A 22,599-nucleotide genomic window follows, 5' to 3' on the forward strand; every position below is an offset into this window, starting at 1 on the left:
CCGCCCATGATGCAAATTAAGCCCATTGCTTCTTGTCCGTCCTCAGAGGTTAAGGAGAACAATTTTTCTCCCTCCCCCTTGTAGAAACCTTTTATGTACTTGAAAACTGTTACCGTGTCCCCTCTCAGTCTTCTCTTCTCCAGACTGAAAAAATTGGGTTTGTTTAATCTTCCCTCATAGGTCATGTTTTCTAGACCTTTAAACATTTTTGTTGCTCTTCTCTGGACTTTCTCCAATTTGTCCACATCTTTCCTGAAATGTGGTGCCCAGAACTGGACACAATACTCCAGTTAATGCCTAATCAGCGCGGAGTAGAGCGGAAGGATTACTTCCTGTGTCTTGCTTACAATACTCCTGCTAATACAGCCCAGAATGATCTTTGCTTTTTTTGCATCCTATTTAGTTTGTGATCCACTGTGACCCCCAGATCCCTTGCTGCAGTACTCCTTCCTAGGCAGTCATTTCCCATTTTGTATGTGTGCAACTGATTGTTCCTTCCTAACTGGAGTACTTTGCATTTGTCCTTATTGAATTTCACCCTATTTACTTCAGACCATTTCTCCAGTTTGTCCAGATCATTTTGAATGTTAATGCTATTCTCCAAAGCACATGCATTGCTATATCATGCATTGATACACTGATTGCATCCAGGAAGGCTGAAAGTTTCTCTTCCCCATCCCTCAAAACAAAACCTTAGATTCCAGAGGGTACAGCACAGTCTGCACCTTCATTTCCATAAAAGCTGAGGTCACAATTGCTGTTTACTAGTTTTGGTCTCATGGCTTTGCTCCCATGGATGCCACCGCAAGAGGAACCGTTTCACATTTCACAGTCTTGCGATTTGCCTGGAACGCTTGCTGACTCAAAACAACTGTTACAGAAGAGTCTGAGTCAACAGGAGATCTGAAGGTCCTTATACAGTGTCCCATTCAATGTCTGCTGGCAATTCCCTAATAAACAATTCCCAGGGTCATACCCATGGCAGGACATTCCTTAGCTTGATCAGTGTGATGATCAGTTCTAGGGCAAAGATTTTCCAAGGCACCTAAGAGACAGGAGTTGGGCATTTAACTTCCACTGAGAGCCAGTGGGGGTTTGCTGCCTATCTCCTTTAGGCACCTTGGAAAATCTCAGCCCTCTATGCCATAGAGATTTTACTGAGGAAAACATGGAGCATTTCCTGCTAACATATAGCTAGGACTTTGGCTGAGCGCAGACTTTCTATGCAGAGCTGCACTCTACATGGCAGCAGGGTGGAGAGTGCTGTTCAGATTGACACCTGAGCCACACTGGATGTTCTACAACTTCAGCTTCAGCAGACGCGACGCTGTGATATCATCCCAACACCACTGTTCCAACATTACCCCCAAGGGCCCATGCCCAGAGTTTGGATGGCAGGGTAGAGATGTCAGCTTTCCCCCTGCTCTTGCTGCCAGGACTCTGGGGGTGGCCTCCTGGAACATGGGCTTGTGTCATGCCACTAACAGTGCAGCTCAGGGTGGGTTCATTGAACTTAATGACTACAGCCAGACCCCATTCTCTTCTCTGGGGTCCCCTAGCCCCTGTGTGAAAGCTGATCTCAGCAAGGACGTTTGTCTTCATATGTGAGAAGGAGAGGCTCACATATGGTGTAGCCAGGACTCTTGCAGGGGCTGTCATACATGCATCTGAGTCACATATGGTGCATACATGCCACAGAGTTTGCAAAAGAAATGGAGTAAGGCTAGCAGAGGCTGAGGTCTCATTTGCCAGGACTCACACATTATAAAGGCTCGTCTGCTACCCCTGGGGGAATTCTGCACCACTGCGCAATGCAGAATTTTGCAGAATTCCCTGTTTCCCCTGCAGAATTTCTGGCCATCAGTAGGGGGCTGCTGGACTCTGCAGAGCCCAGCTTGCAGTGAGCAGAGCACCCAGCCTGGTAGAGCTGGAGACTGTACACACTTTGATCCTCATTCTCCTGGGACGGGACAGAGCCTAGGAGACCCAGCTCTGGCAAAGGGTGAGGAAGGGCAGGGCCTCATCACACCATATCCTCCCCTCCCCCAGGACAGTAAAGAAGTTGGGAGGAGTAAAGGCTTGGGAAGGGGTGTCTGGGCCAGGGGCTGCCCCGTGTTTGGGCTCTGTGGGAAAGGGGGTGCTGGTGTCTGCCCCGCGGCTGGGCTCTGTGGGGCGGGGGTTGCTGGTGTCTGAATGGGGGCTGCCCCATGGCTGGGCTCTGTGGGGAAGAGAAGGACTGATGCCTGGGCTGGCAGCTGCCCCACAGGACTCTGTGGGGAGGGGAATGCTGGTGTCTGCAGGGTGCCCCGCAGCATTATCCATCCAGCCCTCATGAGGACCCTGCAATAACAAATTAGCACATGCTTAAGATTCAGGGAGTCGTGTGAAACAGATTTCCCTTTCAGTATATTGAACACTTATGCAAAGGAGAACCAAGTAAACAGTAGTAGTTCTAACAATCAAAAATCTCTCTACTGCATCCTCTAAACTTAAGCACAGACAAGATCATGGAAAATTTTCGCTAGCATCAAACCCAAGACTGAAAGGAGGGGCACCTTAAAGGTACACTTTATCTCCGCTGGTATGGTAGTCTTTTCTACACTGAATTTTGCACTGTTGCAAAGTGCTGACCTGACATCCTCGACTCATCTCCAGAATTAGACCCGCCCGGCAGCAACAGAGCCAGCTTCCCCCATGCTGTCCCCTCCTGATGCATGTCTGCCCCCTGCCCCAGTGGGAGCACCTCCAGAGGGGAGAGGATAATCAGCCTCCACAGCCCAGACCAGTCCTTGACTCTTTTGACAAGGCTGCCAACTAGTGTCATGCTTTGTCTGAGGAACTGGCCGGACGGACAACTCGTTTCACATAGGCCTCCGTCATGCAGAATGACTGTCTGTCACTACCCGCACCAGCCTGGATTCAAACGGGCAACCGAGAGATTAAAACTATTGGTTATAACTTTTGCTTATACCAGATGCAGGAAGTTAGGAAGCCACAGCAGCATCAGCTATGGAGGGTCAGCATGAAAACATCAGGGCTGATGTACTCTTTACTCTCCCAGGTTTTGTTGGTGCCCAGCAACAGCTCCAATTCAGCAATCAGCGGTCAGCTATTGCAGCAGCTACACCCTCGCTGACCGCTCATTTTAGATACAGTACTTATATGGCCCCCCATTACCCTAGTATCTGACTGTCTCACCATCTTGAAGGAACATATCCTCACAACACCCCTGAAAGGCAATGCAATGCCATTATCCCCATTGCCCAAATGGGCAACTGGGGCCCACAGAAGCTAAGTGACTTGCCAAAGGCCGCACAGAAAGTCTGTGACAGAGGAGGGAATTAAACCCAGCTCTCCCGAGTGGCAAGTTAGTGCTCTAACCACTTGGCAATCCTTCCTCGAAGCACAGAAAATGGCAAGCCAGCATTTGCACCAACTGAACTAATCAGGCCTTACCCATGCTTCAAACAGAGGTAAATCCCTGATGACTTCAGCCAAAGCAAATCCTCACTTTCCTGAATGGGGGCTATTTCCAAGCCCTGAAAATGCCATTTTGGATGTACTTTGCAACACTCGAAGGACAGCAGCAGTTTAGAAGAAAGTCACTGCTGAAGCCTGGAAGCTTGAAAAATCTATGTTTTCTCCCTCAAGTGCTCAGCAAAACATTAATGCACCAGGGTGTTCATTCTCCTCTTGTTTACCACCCACAGCTGTTCCCAAGGTTTCCTGGAAATCAGTTTTCAAGCAGACAAGGCAGGGAAGCAGCAACAATAACTGTTCATGACCCTTTCACATGTCCAGGGAGGAGAAGAGCTTTATCAGAGCTATTAACAGAGCTGGGGGTGGGACGGAGAGGAGAGCCCAACATCATTTCCTCCCGTGTTGCACATGTGAAGAGGGCATGCACAGCCAGTGCTGTGGTTGGAGTGCTCACATGGCCGAGGGGGAGGAGAGCTCCCCAAGCAGCCCCGGCTGTTTACCTACATACTAAAACGATTGTATTTCTTGGGATGCAGAGGCAGGGTCCTGCCAGGCGCCAAGCAGAGGAACTTTCCCAGAACTGTGAGGCTTTCACCTGCCTCGCCGCTGCAAAAATCCCCCGTTAAAGGCTCACTCCAGTTCCAGTTTGATAAACAAGTTTACAACAAGTTACCTAGGGTGTGGGGAGGCACTGAGAAAAGGGTGGGTTTCACATTTCAGCTGCTGAATGCCCACTCCAGTGGTATATAGGAATCTCTTAACCCCTTCAGTGCTGCCTCCAGGGCCGGCTGCAGCCTGGATAGGGCCCTGTACCCAGGGAGCTGGCCCCACGCTCACCTTTAAAGACCTGGCATATGCCAAGGGTCAGAGGTCACCTGAGCAGAACATACCTGGCCCTGGTTTTTATCAGGGGGTTGATTTTTGAAGCTCTGCGTTGCAGTATTCATTAGTAACGGGACAGGCCATATGGGGTTATAGTTTGGGCGAGCCCCAAGTCTGGGCTCTCCACATGGCTGAGGCGCGGTGAGGCCGTCAGTAAGGAGCTTGGTCTGTATATTTCCCATCCCATACGAACAAGAAAGTGTTTTTTCTGCTTCTTGTCTGGACATTACTGGTATGTCTCCACTGCATTGTAAAGATGGTTCTTTGGGACCCGGGCTTGTGGTTTCAGGCATTTCCAAGCCCGTGCTCTGTTGTCCACACTGCATTGTAAAACCCAGGTTTACAATTGCTGGCCCTGGCCCTCACAACTGTGCGAACATCCATACTGCAGTAAACAGACCTTCTGACATAGGTCTGTGGCATGACCTGTGTCCACACTGCAAATTGACAGCGCTTGGACCAGATCTAAGCATGACTTGGGCTCTCACACACTCTCCCAGTAGGGTCCTCAGGCCTGAGTCCAGAAGGGTTCCTGGCCCGAGTCAGACTGATTTCTGTGTGGACAGAAGGGGCTTGGAGGCTCAAACCTGAGTCTGAGCCCAGGTTTACAGTGCAGCATAGACATAACCTAGAAGTTTAGAGTTGCCCATCCCTGGAAGGCTCTCATGTAAGAGCTGTGGAATGAGGAAACTACATATGCCATGGAAGTGAAACGTCATTCAGTGAGGGGCAGGAGATTTGGAGTCAAACTGCTTAAAATGCTTGGATTCCATTTCCTTGTTTTCACCAGTTCCACTATCACTCCGAAGGAAAACACTCCTTGTGAAAGAGTCAACACGGCCTCTGCAACGAAGGTGGGAGAGAGTTAACAGTGCTCATCCCCGAATCAACCACAAGGGCCTCTGAAAAGCGAGAGGCCACACAAAAAATCTGAAGACTTGGCATTTGAGGTTTAAGTGAAGAAACAAGCAGCAAGGGGCAGCAGAGTCTAATGGCCAGGGGTGCCAAAGAGGGTCCTGGCTCTGCCACTGACCTGCTGTGCAACCATGGGCAAGTCACTTCCTCTCTGTCTCTCCATCTCCCCACACACCTGTTGCCTGCCTTGGCTATTCAGACTGGAAGCTCATTGAAGCCAGCACTGTATCTCATTACATGTCCGTACAGCACCCAGCACAATGTCATCCTAATCTCAGGTGGGGCCTCTGTGTGCTACCCTCATACCAATAATCAAACCCATAGGTGCCGACTCTGTGGGTGCTCCAGGGCTGGAGCACCCACGGGGAAAAATTGGTGGGTGCTCTGCACCCACCGGCAGCTCCCTGCCCCACCCCAGCTCACCTCCGCCTCCTCCCCTGAGCACGCTGCCACGTCCTGCTTCTCCCCCCTCCCTCCCAGTGCTTGCACTGCGAAATAGCTGTTTTGCGCAGCAAGCGCTGGGAGGGACGGGGGAGGAGGAGGAGGAGGAACGCGACACGCTCGGGGAAGAGACAGGGCCAGGGCGAGGATTTGGGGAGGGGTCCAATAGGGGCGGGGAGGGGGCAGAGTCAGGTGGGGCCGGGGCGGAGGGGCACGAGCACTCATCGGCGCTAAGGAAAGTTGGCGCCTGTGATAGTCAGGCCTTCTTTATACAACATAAAAGACCTTATAAGCACCTTCTCCCGTGCCCCTCAGCGGGCCGCTTTCAACAGCAAAACCTGGAATGCACTTGCTGAGTAACAGGCAGAGCCCAGGTCCCACCTAGTGACTCGGCAGCTCCAGTCTCTCAGGTTTAGAGCCAGTTTCTGGGTTTGTGCCTCCTAAAGAATCCATGGCTCACAGTGAGACAAAATAATGGGGGACGGGGAAGAAGCTAACAGCAGCTACCATGATGGGACTCAGGGCGTTATCATGAACTCTGCCCCAGTTATGGCCAATCTGCCACAAGCTGGGTTTTATGCTGCCCTCTCTACCGCTTCTCAAACCCCATCTGCTTCTCAAAATAACCAGCCAGAAGGTAGTGCAGATGAGACCAGAGCCATGTACAGGCAGTGTGGTCTAGCACTGGGCAGGGACTCAGGTGACCTGGGTGCTATTTGCAGCTCTGGCCTGCTGGGTGACCTTGGGCAAGTTGTGTCCCTTCTCTGTCCCTCAGTTTCCCCATTTTACAGATGGGGTGATAAGGATACCAGCCTCCTTAAAAATGTGTTTTGAGCTCTGCTAATGAAAAGCATGATGTAAGAGCTAAGTATTAATTATTACAGGGATATGGCAGCTCAGCACACATGGCGTCACCACCACATGGCCAGTCAGTGCAACGCATGGTGCAAAGGAGAGGATGCCCAGAAAGCAGCCCTGCCCGTGAACTCCACCGTCCAGCACAACAGACCTGCCCTGGGGAGTTAGGCATCAGGAGCCTCATGGTGAGGGCAGGGGAGGCAAGGCAATGGGAGATGCTGCAGCTAGGGAGCAAGATGGAGCTTCCCAGTGGGCGTGATCAGAAGGGGGAGTACCAGGCCGGAGCCTCATGGAGTTATCCAGGAGGGGAGGGACTGGGTGGTGCTGGAAAACCAAGGGACTGAAATTAACTGGCACCCCCTGCAGGCAATTCACTCACACCCTCAACCAGCACTGGAGAAGCAGCCACTGTATGAGTAGCTGGTTTCTCCTTGCCAAGGCCGCTATGAATTTCCATGCCACCTGTGCTGGTTATTTTCTGCCACATTAAGACACCCAGCAGCCACACTAAACAACAGCATCTTCCACCTGGCTCCTGCTTCCCCGCTGAAGTAAGGCAAGGAGTGGACTCTGGAGCCGACCTGGGTGTTAGAGTGTTGGAGTAAGAGGGGTGGGCCTGGAGACAAGAAAGACTGTCTAGGGATTAGGGCATTAGTCTAGCACTCAGGAGAATCCAGTTCAATTCCCTGCTCTGCCATAGTCTGTCTCTGTGACCTTGGGTAAATCGCTTGGGTTCTCTGTGCCTCAATTCCCCATCTGTGCAATAGGGATATCTTACAGGGGTATTGTGAAGCAATCAGTGTATTTATTCTCACAGTCTTTAGATACAACACGTGGGTGGCACGTGCAGAGGTACTGTACGTCTGCTACAAAATAACAGCAATCAGCAAGGTAAAGTAAGTCTGACGGGACAGCGACGTATTGACATGCAGTATCAAATCCCACTGTTTGTGCCCTGTCTGCACATGGGAGTGCATTCACCAAGTCTGGAATGTCTGCGGGATCTGTGGGAGACTGGATCAGAGGCATGACAGAACGATCCCATCAATCAGCGGCTCACTCCGTTCCTGTCAGCAGCAGGAAACCCAGCCAGCAAGAACCACCAACAGCAGCAGTGGGAAATAAACAGAGCAACAGCCAGCTGCACTTGTTGCTGACGGGTAGCAGGGAGGGAGAAGCTGCAGAAAACAAGATACAATTGTGAAGGTGAAAAGAGGGATTGAATGTTCACATGGATAGCCAGAATATCCAGCATTATAATAGCTACTGCTAACAAAAAGAGGGAGAGAAAACCTCATGCTTTCGGGTTTAAACCAAACTCTGTTAGAGATTAGGATGAGACCTTCATGGAGGGCAGATTATCCCACATGTGCCAACTGCGGGGTTGCTTGCACCTTCCTCTGAATCAGCTGGGGTTGGCCACTGTCAGAGACGCTGGACTAGATGGACCAAGGGTCTGACACAGCCTGGCAGTTCCTACCAATGGGTAAATTTCCACCCGTTGGCTTCAGAAGCAGCAGCTGGAGATTCAGGAGAAGAGTGGTAAATCCACAGAGGGACACAAAGGAAAGGAAGTCAACAGAGGGAGAGGGAATGGAAATGAACTGCCCAGAGAAAGAAGAAATCTAAAGGAGGCGGAGAGGTTGACAAAAGAAAGGAGGAGGAAAAGAACTCAAAGATGTGGCGAAGGGAGAAAGGGAAACCACAATTAGAGGGAGACAATCACTAGAAGGGGCTTCAATGCAGTTCCACGTGGAGAAACATCCATCCATCTCTCTGCCACACACACACACACCATTATCGGCCCCATTCTTGGCAGTCTCAGAGAAGTTTAGGATGGAATGGACCAAGGACAATGGGCCCCAATGGTCGGGCTTCAGGGAGTAGTGGGGGGAGTTTATATGCGCTGCCCCATCTGAGCATTAACAGAAGTTTCAGAGTCTAGGGTTTCACATCTAAATTCTCATTGGAAAAAACAAAGGAAAGTGAGAAAAGATGATAATTAAAAAAAACCCTTCAGGGTCAGAAAGGAGAAGAGGTTTATTGCTCCCAAGTGAGCAGCACTGGGAAGGCCAGAATAGCATTTGCATCTTCATGATCCATCTTAGACTCAGCACCACTGAAAAAAACCCAGCCCAACAGTTAAGATCCATCTCTTCAGTGCCAGTAATTTCTGAAATACAGACGCCAGACCTATCAGATTGCACAAACTGAACATAACAGGATAGACAGAGAAAAAAAGGCAGCAGAATTTAGTAACTGTGGTCTAGTGGTTAGAATAGGGGGCTGGGAGCCAGGAATTCCAGAGTCCTGATCCTGGATGTTACAGACTTCTGTGGCTTTGGATAAGTCACTTAAACTCTCTGTGCCTCAGTTTTCCCCCATCTGTAAACTCAAGCTAATAAGCCTTCCCTTCCTCACAGGGGATTTGTAGGACTAATTGAACTAATGTTTGTAAAAAATTTGAAGATAAGAAATGCAGAGTACTATTACATATTTAAAATTACTGTCCAGGGACTTAGCAACTCAAACATAATATCTATGAAATCCTCCAATGCTGATCTGCTAGACTGAGTGCCTAGCACTCCTAGGGGAAAAAAAAGGAAAAAGACAAAGGGGTGGGGGGGAACAAAAACTACTCACTGATTTGTGATAAGCCCACTGTCTAGTCAGCTAGTGCACATCCGACAGATGCCATAGGGTTAGAAATACCATAGATAAAATATGAGCTGTATTGTCTGTCTTTGTAGATCAGGGATCGGCAACCTTTGGCACGTCGCCCATCAGGGAAATCCGCTGGCGGGCCGAGACGTTTGTTTACCTGCAGCGTCTGCAGGTTTGGCCAGTTGCAGCTCCAGCTGGCCGTGGTTCACCGTTCCAGGCCAATGGGGGCTGCAGGAAGCGGCGACCAGCACATCCCTCAGCCCACGCCACTTCCCACAGCCCCCATTGGCCTGGAACAGCGAACCACTGCCAGTGAGAGCTGCGATCGGCTGAACCTGCGGATGCTGCAGGTAAGCAAACTGTCCCGGCCTGCCAGAGGATTTCCCTGATGGGCCGTGTGCCAAAGGTTGCCGCTCCCTGATGTAGATTATTCACTCCTTGGTGCAGTCACCAGCTTTCCTGTATATTCGGTACATAGGACACTCATGCCATAAATGAATAAGCTCACTGAGGCCTCAAGCAATTCAAATCATACCTCTTAGAGGTGCTGAATGGGATTTGACATCCCTGTAACTAGCTATCTGCTCAGAATCAAACATGTCCCCTACTCATCTTGGCCTGTCCTGAACTTCACACCCAATAGCTTTGCTGGAAAAACAAAGCCGGCTGTGACGAACCAGCAGGGACAACCCTGCAGATGTTACCAGTGTTTGTAGCACAAAGACTTGAGGTGCCCAGATTCTGTACCTTCAGTAATGTTCCCTCTTTGACAGCGCACACTAGAGTCACAGTCACCTTTACGGATTATTAGCAGTATGGCTATGGCAGCTAGACACTCCAACCAGGATTGGGCTCTCATTGTGCTAGGGGCTGTACACACACATTGTTAGGGAGTCCTGCCCTGGCGAGCTTCCAGTCTAGTCAGACAAGGCAAACAACCAAAGGGTGGGAGGAGAAAGTGAGGCCTGGAGAGGGGAAGGGACATGCCTAAGGTTACACGGCCACGAACAGAATCCAGGGTCTCTGGGTCCCAATCCAGTGCTCTACCCACTACACCACACTGCCTTTCTACTTAAACCACCCACAAGTGTCCCATGGCAGATAGCACACTCAGTGAGGCTAGCATGGGATTAGACAAGGGAACAAACTATTCTGAGAGGCGTTAGTGACTGAGATTCACTGGGGTGGGTCAAGCTCAGGGCTTTCAAGATGGCACTGTTTAAATGACAGAGATTAAACCAGAGGCTTTCTGACCTCCCTCTTGTGAGGCATGCTGAGGTTGCAAGGGGGAAGCCAGCAGAGGAGGCCCAGGAAAGGTGCTTGACCTCCGCAGCAGGCTGGCTCAGGGGAGGCCCTGGCTCAATGCAGGCTGCTGCATTCCTCACCACCACTGTTCCAGTCTGTGCTGCCCCCTAGTGACTGTTGCCAACAGCAGCTGAGGTCTGGCCTCCCTCCTTTGGGTGCTGCTGGGCCTGAATCCTAGAACTCCGGGGTTCCCCCAGACTCTCCAGCCCTCTTCCTGCTTTTGGTGAGACAGGGAGGAAGTAGCTCCCCGAGTCACCTTCTTCCTGTAGCTCACCTGAGCCAGGCAGGCCAGAGTTTTACCCCAGATATCTCAATGAAGCCCCATTGCAAAGTCCTTCCATAGAAGCACGAGAGACGTGAAAAATAAACCCCAAACGAGGGAGTCTAGAGGAGTAAAATGTGGCCAGTCTGAGACCCTCCAAAGCGTGAAGTGGAATTTGAATGCAAAGGGAGCATGCGTCACCCAACTGTCATACAGCAGGGGCCCCAGCGACATGATCAAGCGCTGACAGCTGCTATCTTTTAAATCCTCCCCCATACTCCCTCTGAAATCATGTGCTCCTTTTCTTTTATGCTAATCCACCTCTGGAGGCATGCTGCAGGTGAAGAGGCGTGGGAGCCTCTCCTTTGTCAGGCTCCTTTAAAGGCTGGCTGCATATCTGCATATCTACTCATGAGGCAAGGATGAATCAGAGCCCAAATGTTTACGTGACAACCATCTGCCTTTAGGGACTTGTGCCCGATTTCCAGCCCCACCTCTGCTGCAGCAGCGAATGCTCAGGGAGAAGCCTCTTATCTCTGGATCTGTGGTGTGGTTTGATATAGGTTAAGAAAAAGATATTTCAATAGATCCATCTTCCAAATTAATGAAGGCAAGTAAATCACCATCCAGCTATCAAGCCATAAAGCCTATGTCTACCCTGTAATCACAGGGTAATTGCAGCTCGGGTAGGCATCCCTCAGCTTGCTTTCACCTCACTGGCTCTGGTTCTGGAGCGGTGAAGCCATGACAGCATGCGCTTCAGCACGAGCTGTACAAACCGGCCCAGGACCCGGGATAATTACTCACAAGGCCAGCCCGAGCTCCCCCCTCACTGCTCCTCACCAGAGCTAGCTAGAATAAAGCTATCTGGGGGATAGTTGCTATTGAGCTGTAGCATGCCCTCCAAGTTTACTGGGGGGACTCTTTCAGACAGGCAGCTCACAACTGACAGGGCTCCCCCACAGGGGCCAGGCTAGGAAATAACAAACCTGTCTTATAAACAGCTCAGCTCAACTTTCCCCTCGGTGATTACCAGATTCCAAGACAGCACAAGGCACAGCTAAGAAACATAAGATTTTAATGGTCCATAAAGTTTGGCAGGGGCTAGGGAGGGCAGGGGCCAGCCTAGGACATAAAACTACTTTGGCCACACTTTACGGAAAAGGTTCATTTATGAATAGCTTCTAAAAGGTTAATTAATAGTTAGAAATATTATGTGTGTTATACGTGGTTATAAGAACAGCTGTGGAAGGTGCTACAGAAGATGGATAGAAGCAATCTATTGCTCTGTGGGAGTCTATTAAAACATCCTAATAATTCATTAATCCTTTACAGCCACCCTTGATATAAAGGGCAGCGGCTACTTTTAACTCTTTTTTTTTTAATGGACTTGCTTTCCATCTGATGGTGTCCCTATAGCTCATGGTGTCTCCCAATGACCTTTTAGGGGTACGTATACACACAGCAATTGCTTCAGCCGTTACTGAAATGCAGCCACGTCGGTGATGGAACACAGTCGCTGTTTATCACACAGTAGCACCGCATGACTATCTGCAAGAGCCTGCTAATGGCCATTGGATGGTACTGCCTTTGGACAAGCGACCTAAAGGACCTGTGTTGTGCTACCAAGATCCTGAGTTATCCAGCCCCTTTCCCATGTTTCCTTAACATCTCATGGCTCATGACACTGATGAATGTAACCAGTGTAGGCTGAGTCCCCTCTTACTACAGCAAGGTGGGAAGCCTATGGAAGTTAGCAGCGCTCAGCACATCGGAGTCAGGCCCTGAATAGCTGGTGCCCTACCCCTACTCCAGAGCTGGTCCAACACAGGCTTAACCCCACAGCAGCCCTCTCACAGAAAGAGGCTGCAGAGGGCTATGTGTGTGCAGACCTTCCCAAGGAAGAGTTGAGGGAGAAGGCAGTGGATGGGAGGGAAAGGAATCCTCCTCTCTGGGCTGCCCACTTAATCTTGTTTCCACACTGGGAAAGATAAGGCCTCCCCTGAAAGGGGTGAGGGTAGGCAGGGTGTTACTCGCTACCTGTCACCAAGCAAACAGCTGCAAGGAAGTAACTGGCACAATCAGGAGGTGGGAAGAAAGGGGACTTTCTAGCCTGTGATCACTGAGTTCGGTGGATAATCTTTCAGGATACATATTTATTGAAGGCAAGATGATGCTGGGGGTGAAGCCCTAGGCCTGTGACTTAGGAGAGCTAGGATCTATGTCTGGCTTTGCCATGAGTTTCCTGCATCCTGTGGGATGCTGAGCATTCATCGCCCATCCCGCTCCTGGGAGGGTGCCACCCAGGGCACAGTCACATCCCAGGAGCCTGTTCTTATGGGACTCAGTTTCCTCATCTGGAAGTCATTGACCTCCCAGGGGTGTTAGGAGCTTAATTCATTAGCATTCGTACACCCATGTAAGCTCCCTCGATGGAAAATGCGACACCAGTGCAAAATATTTTTAAAAGCTGACATTCGAAGCACAGGATGATCTGGATATTTAAAACAATGGCATATGAGCCTACATCGGGTTGTGTCCCACAGAGCTTTACAACCAAACAAAACATCAAACTGGAATATAGCCAAAGACACATCTGACCATTGTACTAGTGAAGATCTAAAGAAGGGCAAATTCTACCCTCAGACTTTGTCACCCTGCTACAATGCACAATTTCCCAACAGGGGAGCTATAGCACAATTATGTCTCAGAACTTGGAGAGCACATGGCTTCGTGTGAGAGGACAGCGCAGGTGGAGGAAGGACCTGAGTGTTGCATTGGCTTGGCCCTGTCCCTTTATCAGCATTGCCAGCCTCAACACATTGGATCAAGACAGGATGTTTTCCCACAAAAACCTGCTCTGGGAATTTGGCGGGGGCGGGCAGTTCTCTGGCCCATGTTAGACAGGAGATCAGACTAGAAGACCACAATGGTTCCTTCTGGCCTTGGACTCTATGAAGAGATCAAAAGCCTTGAGTCAGGCCCTAAAAATCTTTTTTTTTTTTTTTTTTTTTTTTTAAACAAAGCCAATAACATGTTTCTTTGGTCTGTCAGTTGATTTGGGCCTCTTGCCATGGTGTGTGTGTGAGAAAATTAGTGCCGCCCACTCTCCCAATTGTATGGGGTAAGGGGCTATTGGCCCCCATTGCAGGAGCTCTCACCCCAACATCTCTCCCTCCCCAGCTATTAATTCTGCCCCACCCGTTCAACCCCCCCACAGCCCCTACCTCCCCCAGTGTTGCCCCCCCCCCGCAATCCCCACCCCCACAGTTCATTCCCCCCTCTGCTCCTCCTGGGGCTGTTCACCCCACTCTCCAGGCCTGGGGGACTGCAGTGGGGCCCCCTCTTGCCCTTCCAGGCTGCGGGGCAGCTCCAAGGGCTCTTCACCCCCGCAACCCCTCCGGGGTGGGGGGAAAACAGAGGCACTGTCCTGTCCCCGTTGCTCACGGCTTCAGGTCGCCATGGGAGCGAGAGCCCTCTCTGCCAGCGGCAGCACTGATTGGTTGTTCTGCCCCAAGAGGTGGGCAAAGGGGGTGGGCAGCCAATCAGAGGGCTCTAATTCACTAGGGGGCTGGGGCGTCTCGTGTTCCAGGCCCATTGGCCACGCGGCTTCCCGTTCACCCACACAGGGTGACCAGACAGCAAATATGAAACATCGGGACAGGGGGTGGGGGGGTAATAGGAGCCTATATAAGAAAAAGGCCCAAAAATCGGGACATCTGGTCACCCTACACCCACAGCACCCCCCAATCCCACTGAGGACCGCCAGGGCTACACGTGCATTTCGGAGAGCAGAAATCGGGCGAACAAGCATTCGGCTCTCTGACCCCATGGGGCAAGACTTTCTAGCAACAGGAGCATTGTTGTAAAGGCAAATCCATCTTCCTGCCCTTCCCTGCAAACACCTTTAAATTGGGGCCTGAACCACCCCAGAAATCACGCCTGCAACATTACGCAAAATTCCCTAGACATTTTGGGAGGGTAACGGGGTAGGGGAGGGGAGAACCTCTAAGAGAACAAAGATTTGGTCCAATTTAGCAGAAGCAGCTTTTTGGGACATGCTTCCCTGAGGGCAACCCTCAGGTCGCAAAGCAGGGAGGGAGGGAGCAAGGGAAATCTGGGTTTGCAAAGTGGCTTATCTGCTGATTTTATTGAGCTCTAATAGTTCTGTGTGCCTCTATCTAGCATTTTCTTTTCTGCTCATCGCTGTAGTACCTGAGCACCGATTACACCTCCCGTGCAAAGATCTCAAAATGATTTGCAAACTAATGAATCAACCCTCACAGCACCCCCAGAAGGTAGATATTATCACCGGCATTTGACATGGGAAAACCGAGTCTGTGACTTTCAGTGGCCTCAGGGGAGTTAGGAACCCCTTGTCTTTCAGCGGGAGTTGGGTACGGCTTCTTCAGGCTCCTGAAAATACCAACCTAAGTGACTTATCCGAGGATACATATCAACTCATTAGTAGAGCTGGGAGGAGAACTCAAACCTCCTGATTCCCTGTCTTGTGCTTTAGCCATAGACAGTAAAGAAGTGCCACAGAAATTGAAACCATTCCATTTGTCTTCCTAAGGAAATACACTTTGCGGCTAGGTAAAAGCTCGCATGGCTGCCTGTGCGGAACTGCGATGACATACAGTGGTTGTTCAGTGTAGCACAGCATGCACTGACTTGTGGACATCCAGAAAATGTACAAGCAACAATGATATGGTATGTGCATTTAGCATCTTTCATCGGATGAGACAGACCCCAACATGCTTGAGCAGTAGCTAAACGCATCACCTTGCCCAGCACTAAAAAGGAGCCATCTCAACCGTGAAAACGTGGCACCGGTTTTGCACCTGCCTCATTACACAGGAGAGGGTCTAAAAAAAATAACTTCTCCAGTTTAAACTGCCAGGGGAATTGCCCTCGGCTTCAAGACCAGAAGGGATCATTACAATCATCTAGTCTGACCTTCTGCACAACACAGGCCAGAAAAATCTCACTCAGGGATTCCCTGCATCAAGCCCATAACTTCTCCGTTAGACACCCGGCCAATCTTGAAAGACCTCAATTGATGGACAAATCTCAGATCAGCTCAAATGAGTAATTAGGGACTCAGATGCTGTGGTGGTGAGCACAGCTAATATAATGCCTGAACAGAGGTGGGAAATAGCCTTAGTATCCTGGCTACTTTCTATCCCCACTCATTACTCTCTGGTTTTGTTTGCTTGTATTTTGTTTTCAACTGTTCAGATCTTTCCATCCCATGCACATGACGTTACTTCAGTAGCACAGCGTCCCCTAGTCCTGTGCTAGGGTGCTGGCTCTGAAGTAACTCAGAGAAGAGGTCCAAACAGCATATCATTTTTGGGAGTACTTTGGGTTTTCCTGGTAGACCTGAACATTCTTCAGGCACAACCACGCTTCAGCTGCCAGCCCAAAGCAAAGTGACGTTCTACTGAAAAACTTCAGCAGCTTCCACTCCACAGAGGCCACTAGAACGTTAACTCAGTAAGCGCATGGAGCTCAGGCCTGGATGGGCCAGATCGGTTCCAATTCAGTGTTTTTAAAGGGCCAGATCTGACCCGTCACCCACATGTAATTCTGGAGTAACTTCACTGAAGTCAGTCTGGACTTACTGAGATCAGGAGAAGTTTAGGGACAATTCTTAACATGGAAGTAGCTGGGGAACTCATTCACAGCCTATTCCTCTGGCAGCCAGAACATTTGCACACTGAAGCACCCGGTCAGCTCGCATTCTGGACTTTGACTGGTACAGGTCTCCTCCTGTAGGATATGATCCCACTCCTACTGAGTTCAACAGGAGACTTCCCATTGACCACAATGGGAATTGGCGAGGACTCTTAAAAAGAGTGCAGCCAGCAGGATCCCGCACAATGGCTCACCCAATACCCCTTCTGCTCGAGGCCAGAAGCTGAGAAGGGAGGCATAATCCCAATTATGACCTAAGGCTCATACTCCCCTAGCCTCAGATATGGGTGGAAGGAGGAAATTTCATAAGCTTCCAGGGCTGCCTCAAAAATCTCCAGATTTTCATGATGCCAAAGCTGTGGGTGCTGTAGGTATATCTGATCTCACACAGATATGGCACATAAGCGTGGACAGGTATCACCACCACAGATAGACAGGCTGGGGTGTGGAGAGGAGGAGGGAGGGACCACACCTGCCACAAAGAAGACAACTTGAACCTCACTACTGTCTAGGGGTGGGGTGTGTCTGGTGAGGGAAGGGGGAAATGACATTATTTTTGTACGCATTTTCTTGGATGCCAGTATCTTTCTCTGATGGCAAAAGGAAACCTGGGGGAAGACCACTGGCTGATCCATATCCCCCGCAGGCAGCCCTGCCAAGGTGCTCTCTGCACCCATTCTGAAAGCTACATTAGCATCTTGCCCAGAAAACCCATGTCTAAGAAGGCTGGGTGGGCACTCTGCTGTCAGGGGAAGATACTGCAGCCAGCTTCCCTGCCCTGTTGCTGAAGGAAGAAAGGGCTTATTGCTCTGCTCCAAGCTTGCCGGTATCACCATCTTCCTCTTGCTGGAACTTCCTTACCAGAGGAGACACGCATCCTGCATCCCGCAGTGACTAGTGCCTTCATAATGGAGGATTGTGCAATAACATGGCCACAGGGGAAACATCTTACTAACCTATGGCACTTAGTGGCTGGCTTATGTCCTGGCTCTTAAAAAGTTGATCTACCTTAGAGATACACTCCCGGCAGTTAGGCGGCCATGTTACAAAGCTCTAGCCCTCATCTTAAGAGAGCAGTTGTGACTTTCCTCCTATCTCCCTCCGCAACAAAAAGAAACAAAGGCAGGAAGGCTCCTACTGGGCCCTAAACATCGCAGAGATGATCACGGAGCCCTGTGCCACTGATCATCATTATCCTGCAAAACCAGAACATAATCCCCCGCTTCCCGCAGGAGACAGTGTTGATATTCCACTGCAGTGACACACAAGCTTAGCTTGGCACATAACATTTGCAAAAAGTCCAGTTAAACCCAGTCAAGGTTAGAGATGAAAAGTCATCTCTTTTTAACTGTACCCCAGCAAAGCTCTGCAATTTCATCAGGTGATGGAGGGCACGGACCAGCTTTCAGTACCCAGCCCGGGCCGGGGAAGCTAATGATCCAACCAGTGGACCAAATTCGGTAATGAATCCTGGTCACGTGTCACCTGAGGCTCATACTAAGTGTCAGGAGTTGACACTTATGTTGCACGTATGCTAAGAGGAAGCAGGGGTTGGTTGGGAGGAGTTTGGGTTGTTTTTCTGCAGTGACGCAACCAACCTGCAGCAGTTTCTCCCTCACAGGGTTGGCTTTGTCAAGGACTGTGCGTGCCAGGCTTAAATATGTATGTGGAAGTAGGGTTTTTATAAAACACAATCAAGGTTCTACCAATGTGATATATGCCATCATGTGCCAGCAATGCCCCTCTGCCATGTACATTGGCCAAACCAGACAGTCTGTACGTAAAAGAATAAATGGACATAAATCAGATGTCAAGAATTATAACATTCAAAAACTGGGGGGAGAACACTTCAATCTCTCTGGCCACTCAGTAAAAGATTTAAGGGTGGCAATTTTGCAACAGAAAAGCTTCAAAAACAGACTCCAATGAGAAACTGCTGAGCTTGAATTAATATGCAAACTAGATACCATTAACTTGGGTTTGAATAGAGACTGGGAGTGGCTGGGTCATTACACATATTGAATCTATTTCCCCATGTTAAATATCCTCACACCTTCTTGTCAACTGTCTAAATGGGCCATCTTGGATTATCACTACAAAAGGTTTTTTTTTCCTCCAGCTGATAATAGCTCATCTTAATTAATTAGCCTCTTACAGTTTGTATGGCAACTTCCACTTTCTCTGTATGTGTATATATATCTATCCCTTCTATACTATATGTTCCATTCTATGCATCCGATGAAGTGGGCTGTAGCCCACGAAAGCTTATGGTCTAATAAATTTGTTAGTCTCTAAGGTACCACAAGTACTCCTGTTATTTTTGCAGATACAGAGGAACACAGCTGCTACTGTGAAATCAAGGTTTGTATTCTTTCACAGTTCCAGTGCAGGAGATTGCAAGACTGGCTGATCCTTGGGCCAAGGTCCCTTTGTACAGCAGCCTCTCTCTGATCAAAGGCCCCCCCCACCAGTAGCGGGCCAGCAACCTGATTGTCATAAGAGTTCAGCCCCCATTTAGACACCTGAACAAAAAACCCAGATTAACACAAGTGCTCAAGCCTCATCATTCTCCTTGGGAGCCGCTGGGTGCTGAGCACTTTTGAAAGTCCGGCCTCCATTCTCTGACCCGTTGGTCTTTCTTCCCCGCAGGCTCATGTGTTTCTCAGTCTGTTACAAACGGTTCTGTCCTTCACCTGACAATACATATACAAATCTGAAATTGGCTGTCCAATCCAACCGCAAAGATGTAAATCGGCACATGCTGCTCCGAGTCTCAGAAAGGAACAGAAGTACACTCCTAGGCTGGGATCACGCTCTGTATTAACATGCCTGCAAGCAAGCCTGTACACACCCTGATCACCTTGACACTTAGAACCAGTTCTCTTCTCCCCACATTTCCCTTTCCCTCTGGGTCACCCCCATCTTTCCTCAGGCCTCTCCTGGTCTTCCCCACACAAGTTCGGTATCAGTATTTTACTGCAGTTTTCCAGGCCTCTCCTCTGCAGTTGTCCTACCCTGTCTCACTCTTATCACACTGGGTCATCATCTCTGTTCAATGCGCCTCCTGTCAAACAGCCCAGCTGTGCTGATCTGGTGGAGTGAGAAAGAGAGAGCTGCTTAAAAGGTTGGGGAGGAGAGAGCTCACAGCAGGATAGGATGGAGGCTCATAAACTTTAAATCCTATGCCCCAGCCCTGCTGCCCCCCAACCCACACACACACACACACACACACACCATCCAGCCTGAAACTCCCCTTTCTCAATTTCATCCCTTAATTCCTCTTTACACCACCTTAACCAGTCCCTTCTCTGAGCAGCGCTGTAGGGTTAGATACTACACTTGCTTGAAGGGACTATTTCCCCCGGGGCTATCACTCAACCAAACTTTATGTATTCAACTCAGCCTTTCCTGATCAGTCGTCCCCTCAATCATTTTGGGTGAACTCTGCCTGCAGATCTAACTGTCATGCTGTTTTGGCATCAGGGACACCAGAATAGAGCCCTCTCCTCCCAGAGAAGCTTATGTCACAAGTGTTTTGATGTACTAATCCTTTGAATAAGTATGTACATTATTCATACCTGCAGTCCAATCCCACTTTCTTGAGACAGCGAGTCCAGTTCTCCTCTCACACCACTCACTTCATTGGCGTTACTCCTGACACACACCAGGTTAAATGAAAGGAGAACGTGGCCCTTCATTTTTAAAAGGCGACCAGCGACTGGAAAGATTAAGCCTTTGGGGGTTATATGCTACACTGCGTCTGCTCAGAGAGGAGCAGTACAATGTTCATTTGAAATGTACTGGGGTTTTCTTCCTTTTGGTTTCCCACAGATGTCCTGCCCGATTCCCATTCTGCATCCCGGCACGCACCATGCTAGGATGTCACCGCTGTCACAGAACTTGCTGGCACACAGAGCTAACATGGGTGTACATGGGAAGGGAATTACTAACAATACCACCTAGCTTTTATATAACCCTCTTCATTGCGAGATCTTAAAGCACTTTGCAGAGGACCTCAGTAGTCACTATTCCTGTTTTATGATGGGGAAACTGAGGAACAGGGCTGTGAAGTGACTTGCCCAAGGTCGCTCAGCAGGCCACTGGCAGAGCCCGAAATTGAGTGCAGGTCTCCAGCGTCACAGTAAAGCTTCTCTTAAAGTAAAGGCACTGCATCGCAGCAGCCCCAGGAGGATGAGAATCTACTCCCTCTGCAGCACTCACCACTCCTACACTTATCTATGAGTGGCTCACAAGACAGCTAGTAGGTGCCTTTGTCCCCTGTAAGCTGTGTCCGTTCCCCATAGCACTTTAACCCCATGCTGGCCTGCAGAGCTTTGGGACAAGCAGACGGGACTGACTTCAGTCAATCACTGAAGTGGAACCTCACAGAAATGGGGATGGATTCAACCCTGTAATAAATCCACAACCACCTAGGAATTCCAGACTGCCACATTATGACAATTTCACTGTGGTTTCTGGGATAGAACTCAGCTCCTCCGGCTCCAGAAGCCCAGTCCCCTGCTAGAAGAGAATCTCTGTTAGCAGTCTAGGTCCTATGACACACAGTTGAGCAGTTCTGATTCTCTCCAGCAGAGAGCAAGGACAACACACACTAGCCAGGTCCTCTCAGCCTAAGTGGCCAAAGTCCATCCCACAACAAGGCAGGACTGATCCCTACTGTATGTTTTTCCATTGCTTTGTCCATTTTCAAACGACTGGCTCCCCCATTTCAGTGAGAGATGTACTTGAACTGTACGACAGCGGTTCGGTTAATCAAGGCGACCAATGCAGTAAAAAAAAGAGAGAGAGAGAGAGCGCCTTTCAAATAGGAAATACATATATCCCAGGTGCTTGTTCTAAGTCAATTAAACCTTGATCGGTTGATGTACCTATTATTAGCTGAAAGGGTGTGTGTGACTAACTCACACACTGTACCCACACGCAGCATAGCCCAGGGCAAGGCGGACAGTCAAATCCCAGCCCAAGCAAACAGGAAGCCAACCAGCTTTTCAAACCACCCCCTAAGCACAGCGCGGAAACCACCAGCAGCAGCCCGGCCCTGGCCCCCCCAGATCAGCGGCGCCCAGTGTTCCCGCAGCCCCGGCCTTGAGCTGGAGGGGGGGGGTGCACCCCAAATCCCACCGTCCTCCTCTTTGCCATTCAACCCTCCTGCAGTCCCCGAGCCCGCTGCAGGGCCACGCCTCGCCTGCCGACCCGGGGGGGCAGGGGCAGGGGCATGTGCCCGCAGGGGCGCCCTTACCTTTTCGGAAGGGCATGATGAGCCGCGCGGCAGCAGGGATCGCTCGGAGCCGGACGCCTGGGTTCCGCAGCCTCCCCCTGCCGGCGAGGCTTGTCCGTCCGTCCGTCTGTCTGTCTCTCAGAGGGAAACTGACATACTTGGTCAAGTCCCGGCTGCAAGCGGCGTCACCGGAGCGCGGCAGGAGGCAGAGGAGGAAGTTAAGCCCTTTAACCCGTCTCTCCCCGCAGCCGCCGGCAGAGCTGGCAGCCGCATGGGGCAGGGGTGCTCGGTCTGCAGAGATCGGGAGGGCAGGGAGTCGGGTGACCAGGCAGCAAATGTGAAAACTCAGGACTGGGGAGGGGGGGGGTAATTGTGTGGCCCCCCCTGCCCACAAAAGAGCGCTACAGAGGCAAATGCAGTGGGTTGGTGCCCAGCTAAGCATTGTTAGAAAATAAGAAAAAGACCCCAAAATCGGGACGGTCCCTATAAAATCGGGACATCGAGCCGGGAGGGATGTTGGCGGGTGCTGAACTATCTGCAGCCGGGAGGACAATTGCCTGGGGTGCAGGGCGGGCATCTTTCCAAGGCGTGGCTGGGACAGGCGACCTTTACAGCGAAGCAGGCCGGGGAGCAGAAACTGCCCATGCACCGAGGCTGTGGAGAGGGGACTCCAGTCTCCTCCTTATTTAATATTTGCCTGGCTTCAGCCCCGAGGCAGAGGTGGCTTCAGATTTATGTATTTACCCTGGGCACAGAGAACAGTTGGGCCCCCTGCTTCCCCGGGGCCCAAGAACTGGGGAAGTCCTCGGGAGCCATGCACCTGCTTCCCCGGGGCCCAAGAACTGGGGAAGTC

At 50.4% G+C, this 22,599-nt stretch overlaps 1 protein-coding gene across 1 annotated transcript in view; it reads right to left on the reverse strand.

The window, feature by feature from the left end:
• The window catches only part of PFKFB3 (6-phosphofructo-2-kinase/fructose-2,6-biphosphatase 3), a 101,092-nt gene extending 79,217 nt beyond the window's left edge, over positions 1-21,875 (reverse strand). The window contains exon 1 of the mRNA XM_073328838.2: positions 21,768-21,875. Coding sequence (XP_073184939.1) covers positions 21,768-21,783 — 16 coding nt within the window. The 5' untranslated portion in view covers positions 21,784-21,875. The remainder of the gene's footprint in view (positions 1-21,767) is intronic.
• Positions 21,876-22,599: the final 724 nt, after the last annotated feature.

This window comes from Lepidochelys kempii, chromosome 1 (genome assembly GCF_965140285.1).
Source record: "Lepidochelys kempii isolate rLepKem1 chromosome 1, rLepKem1.hap1, whole genome shotgun sequence".
NCBI classification, from domain to species: Eukaryota; Metazoa; Chordata; order Testudines; family Cheloniidae; genus Lepidochelys; species Lepidochelys kempii.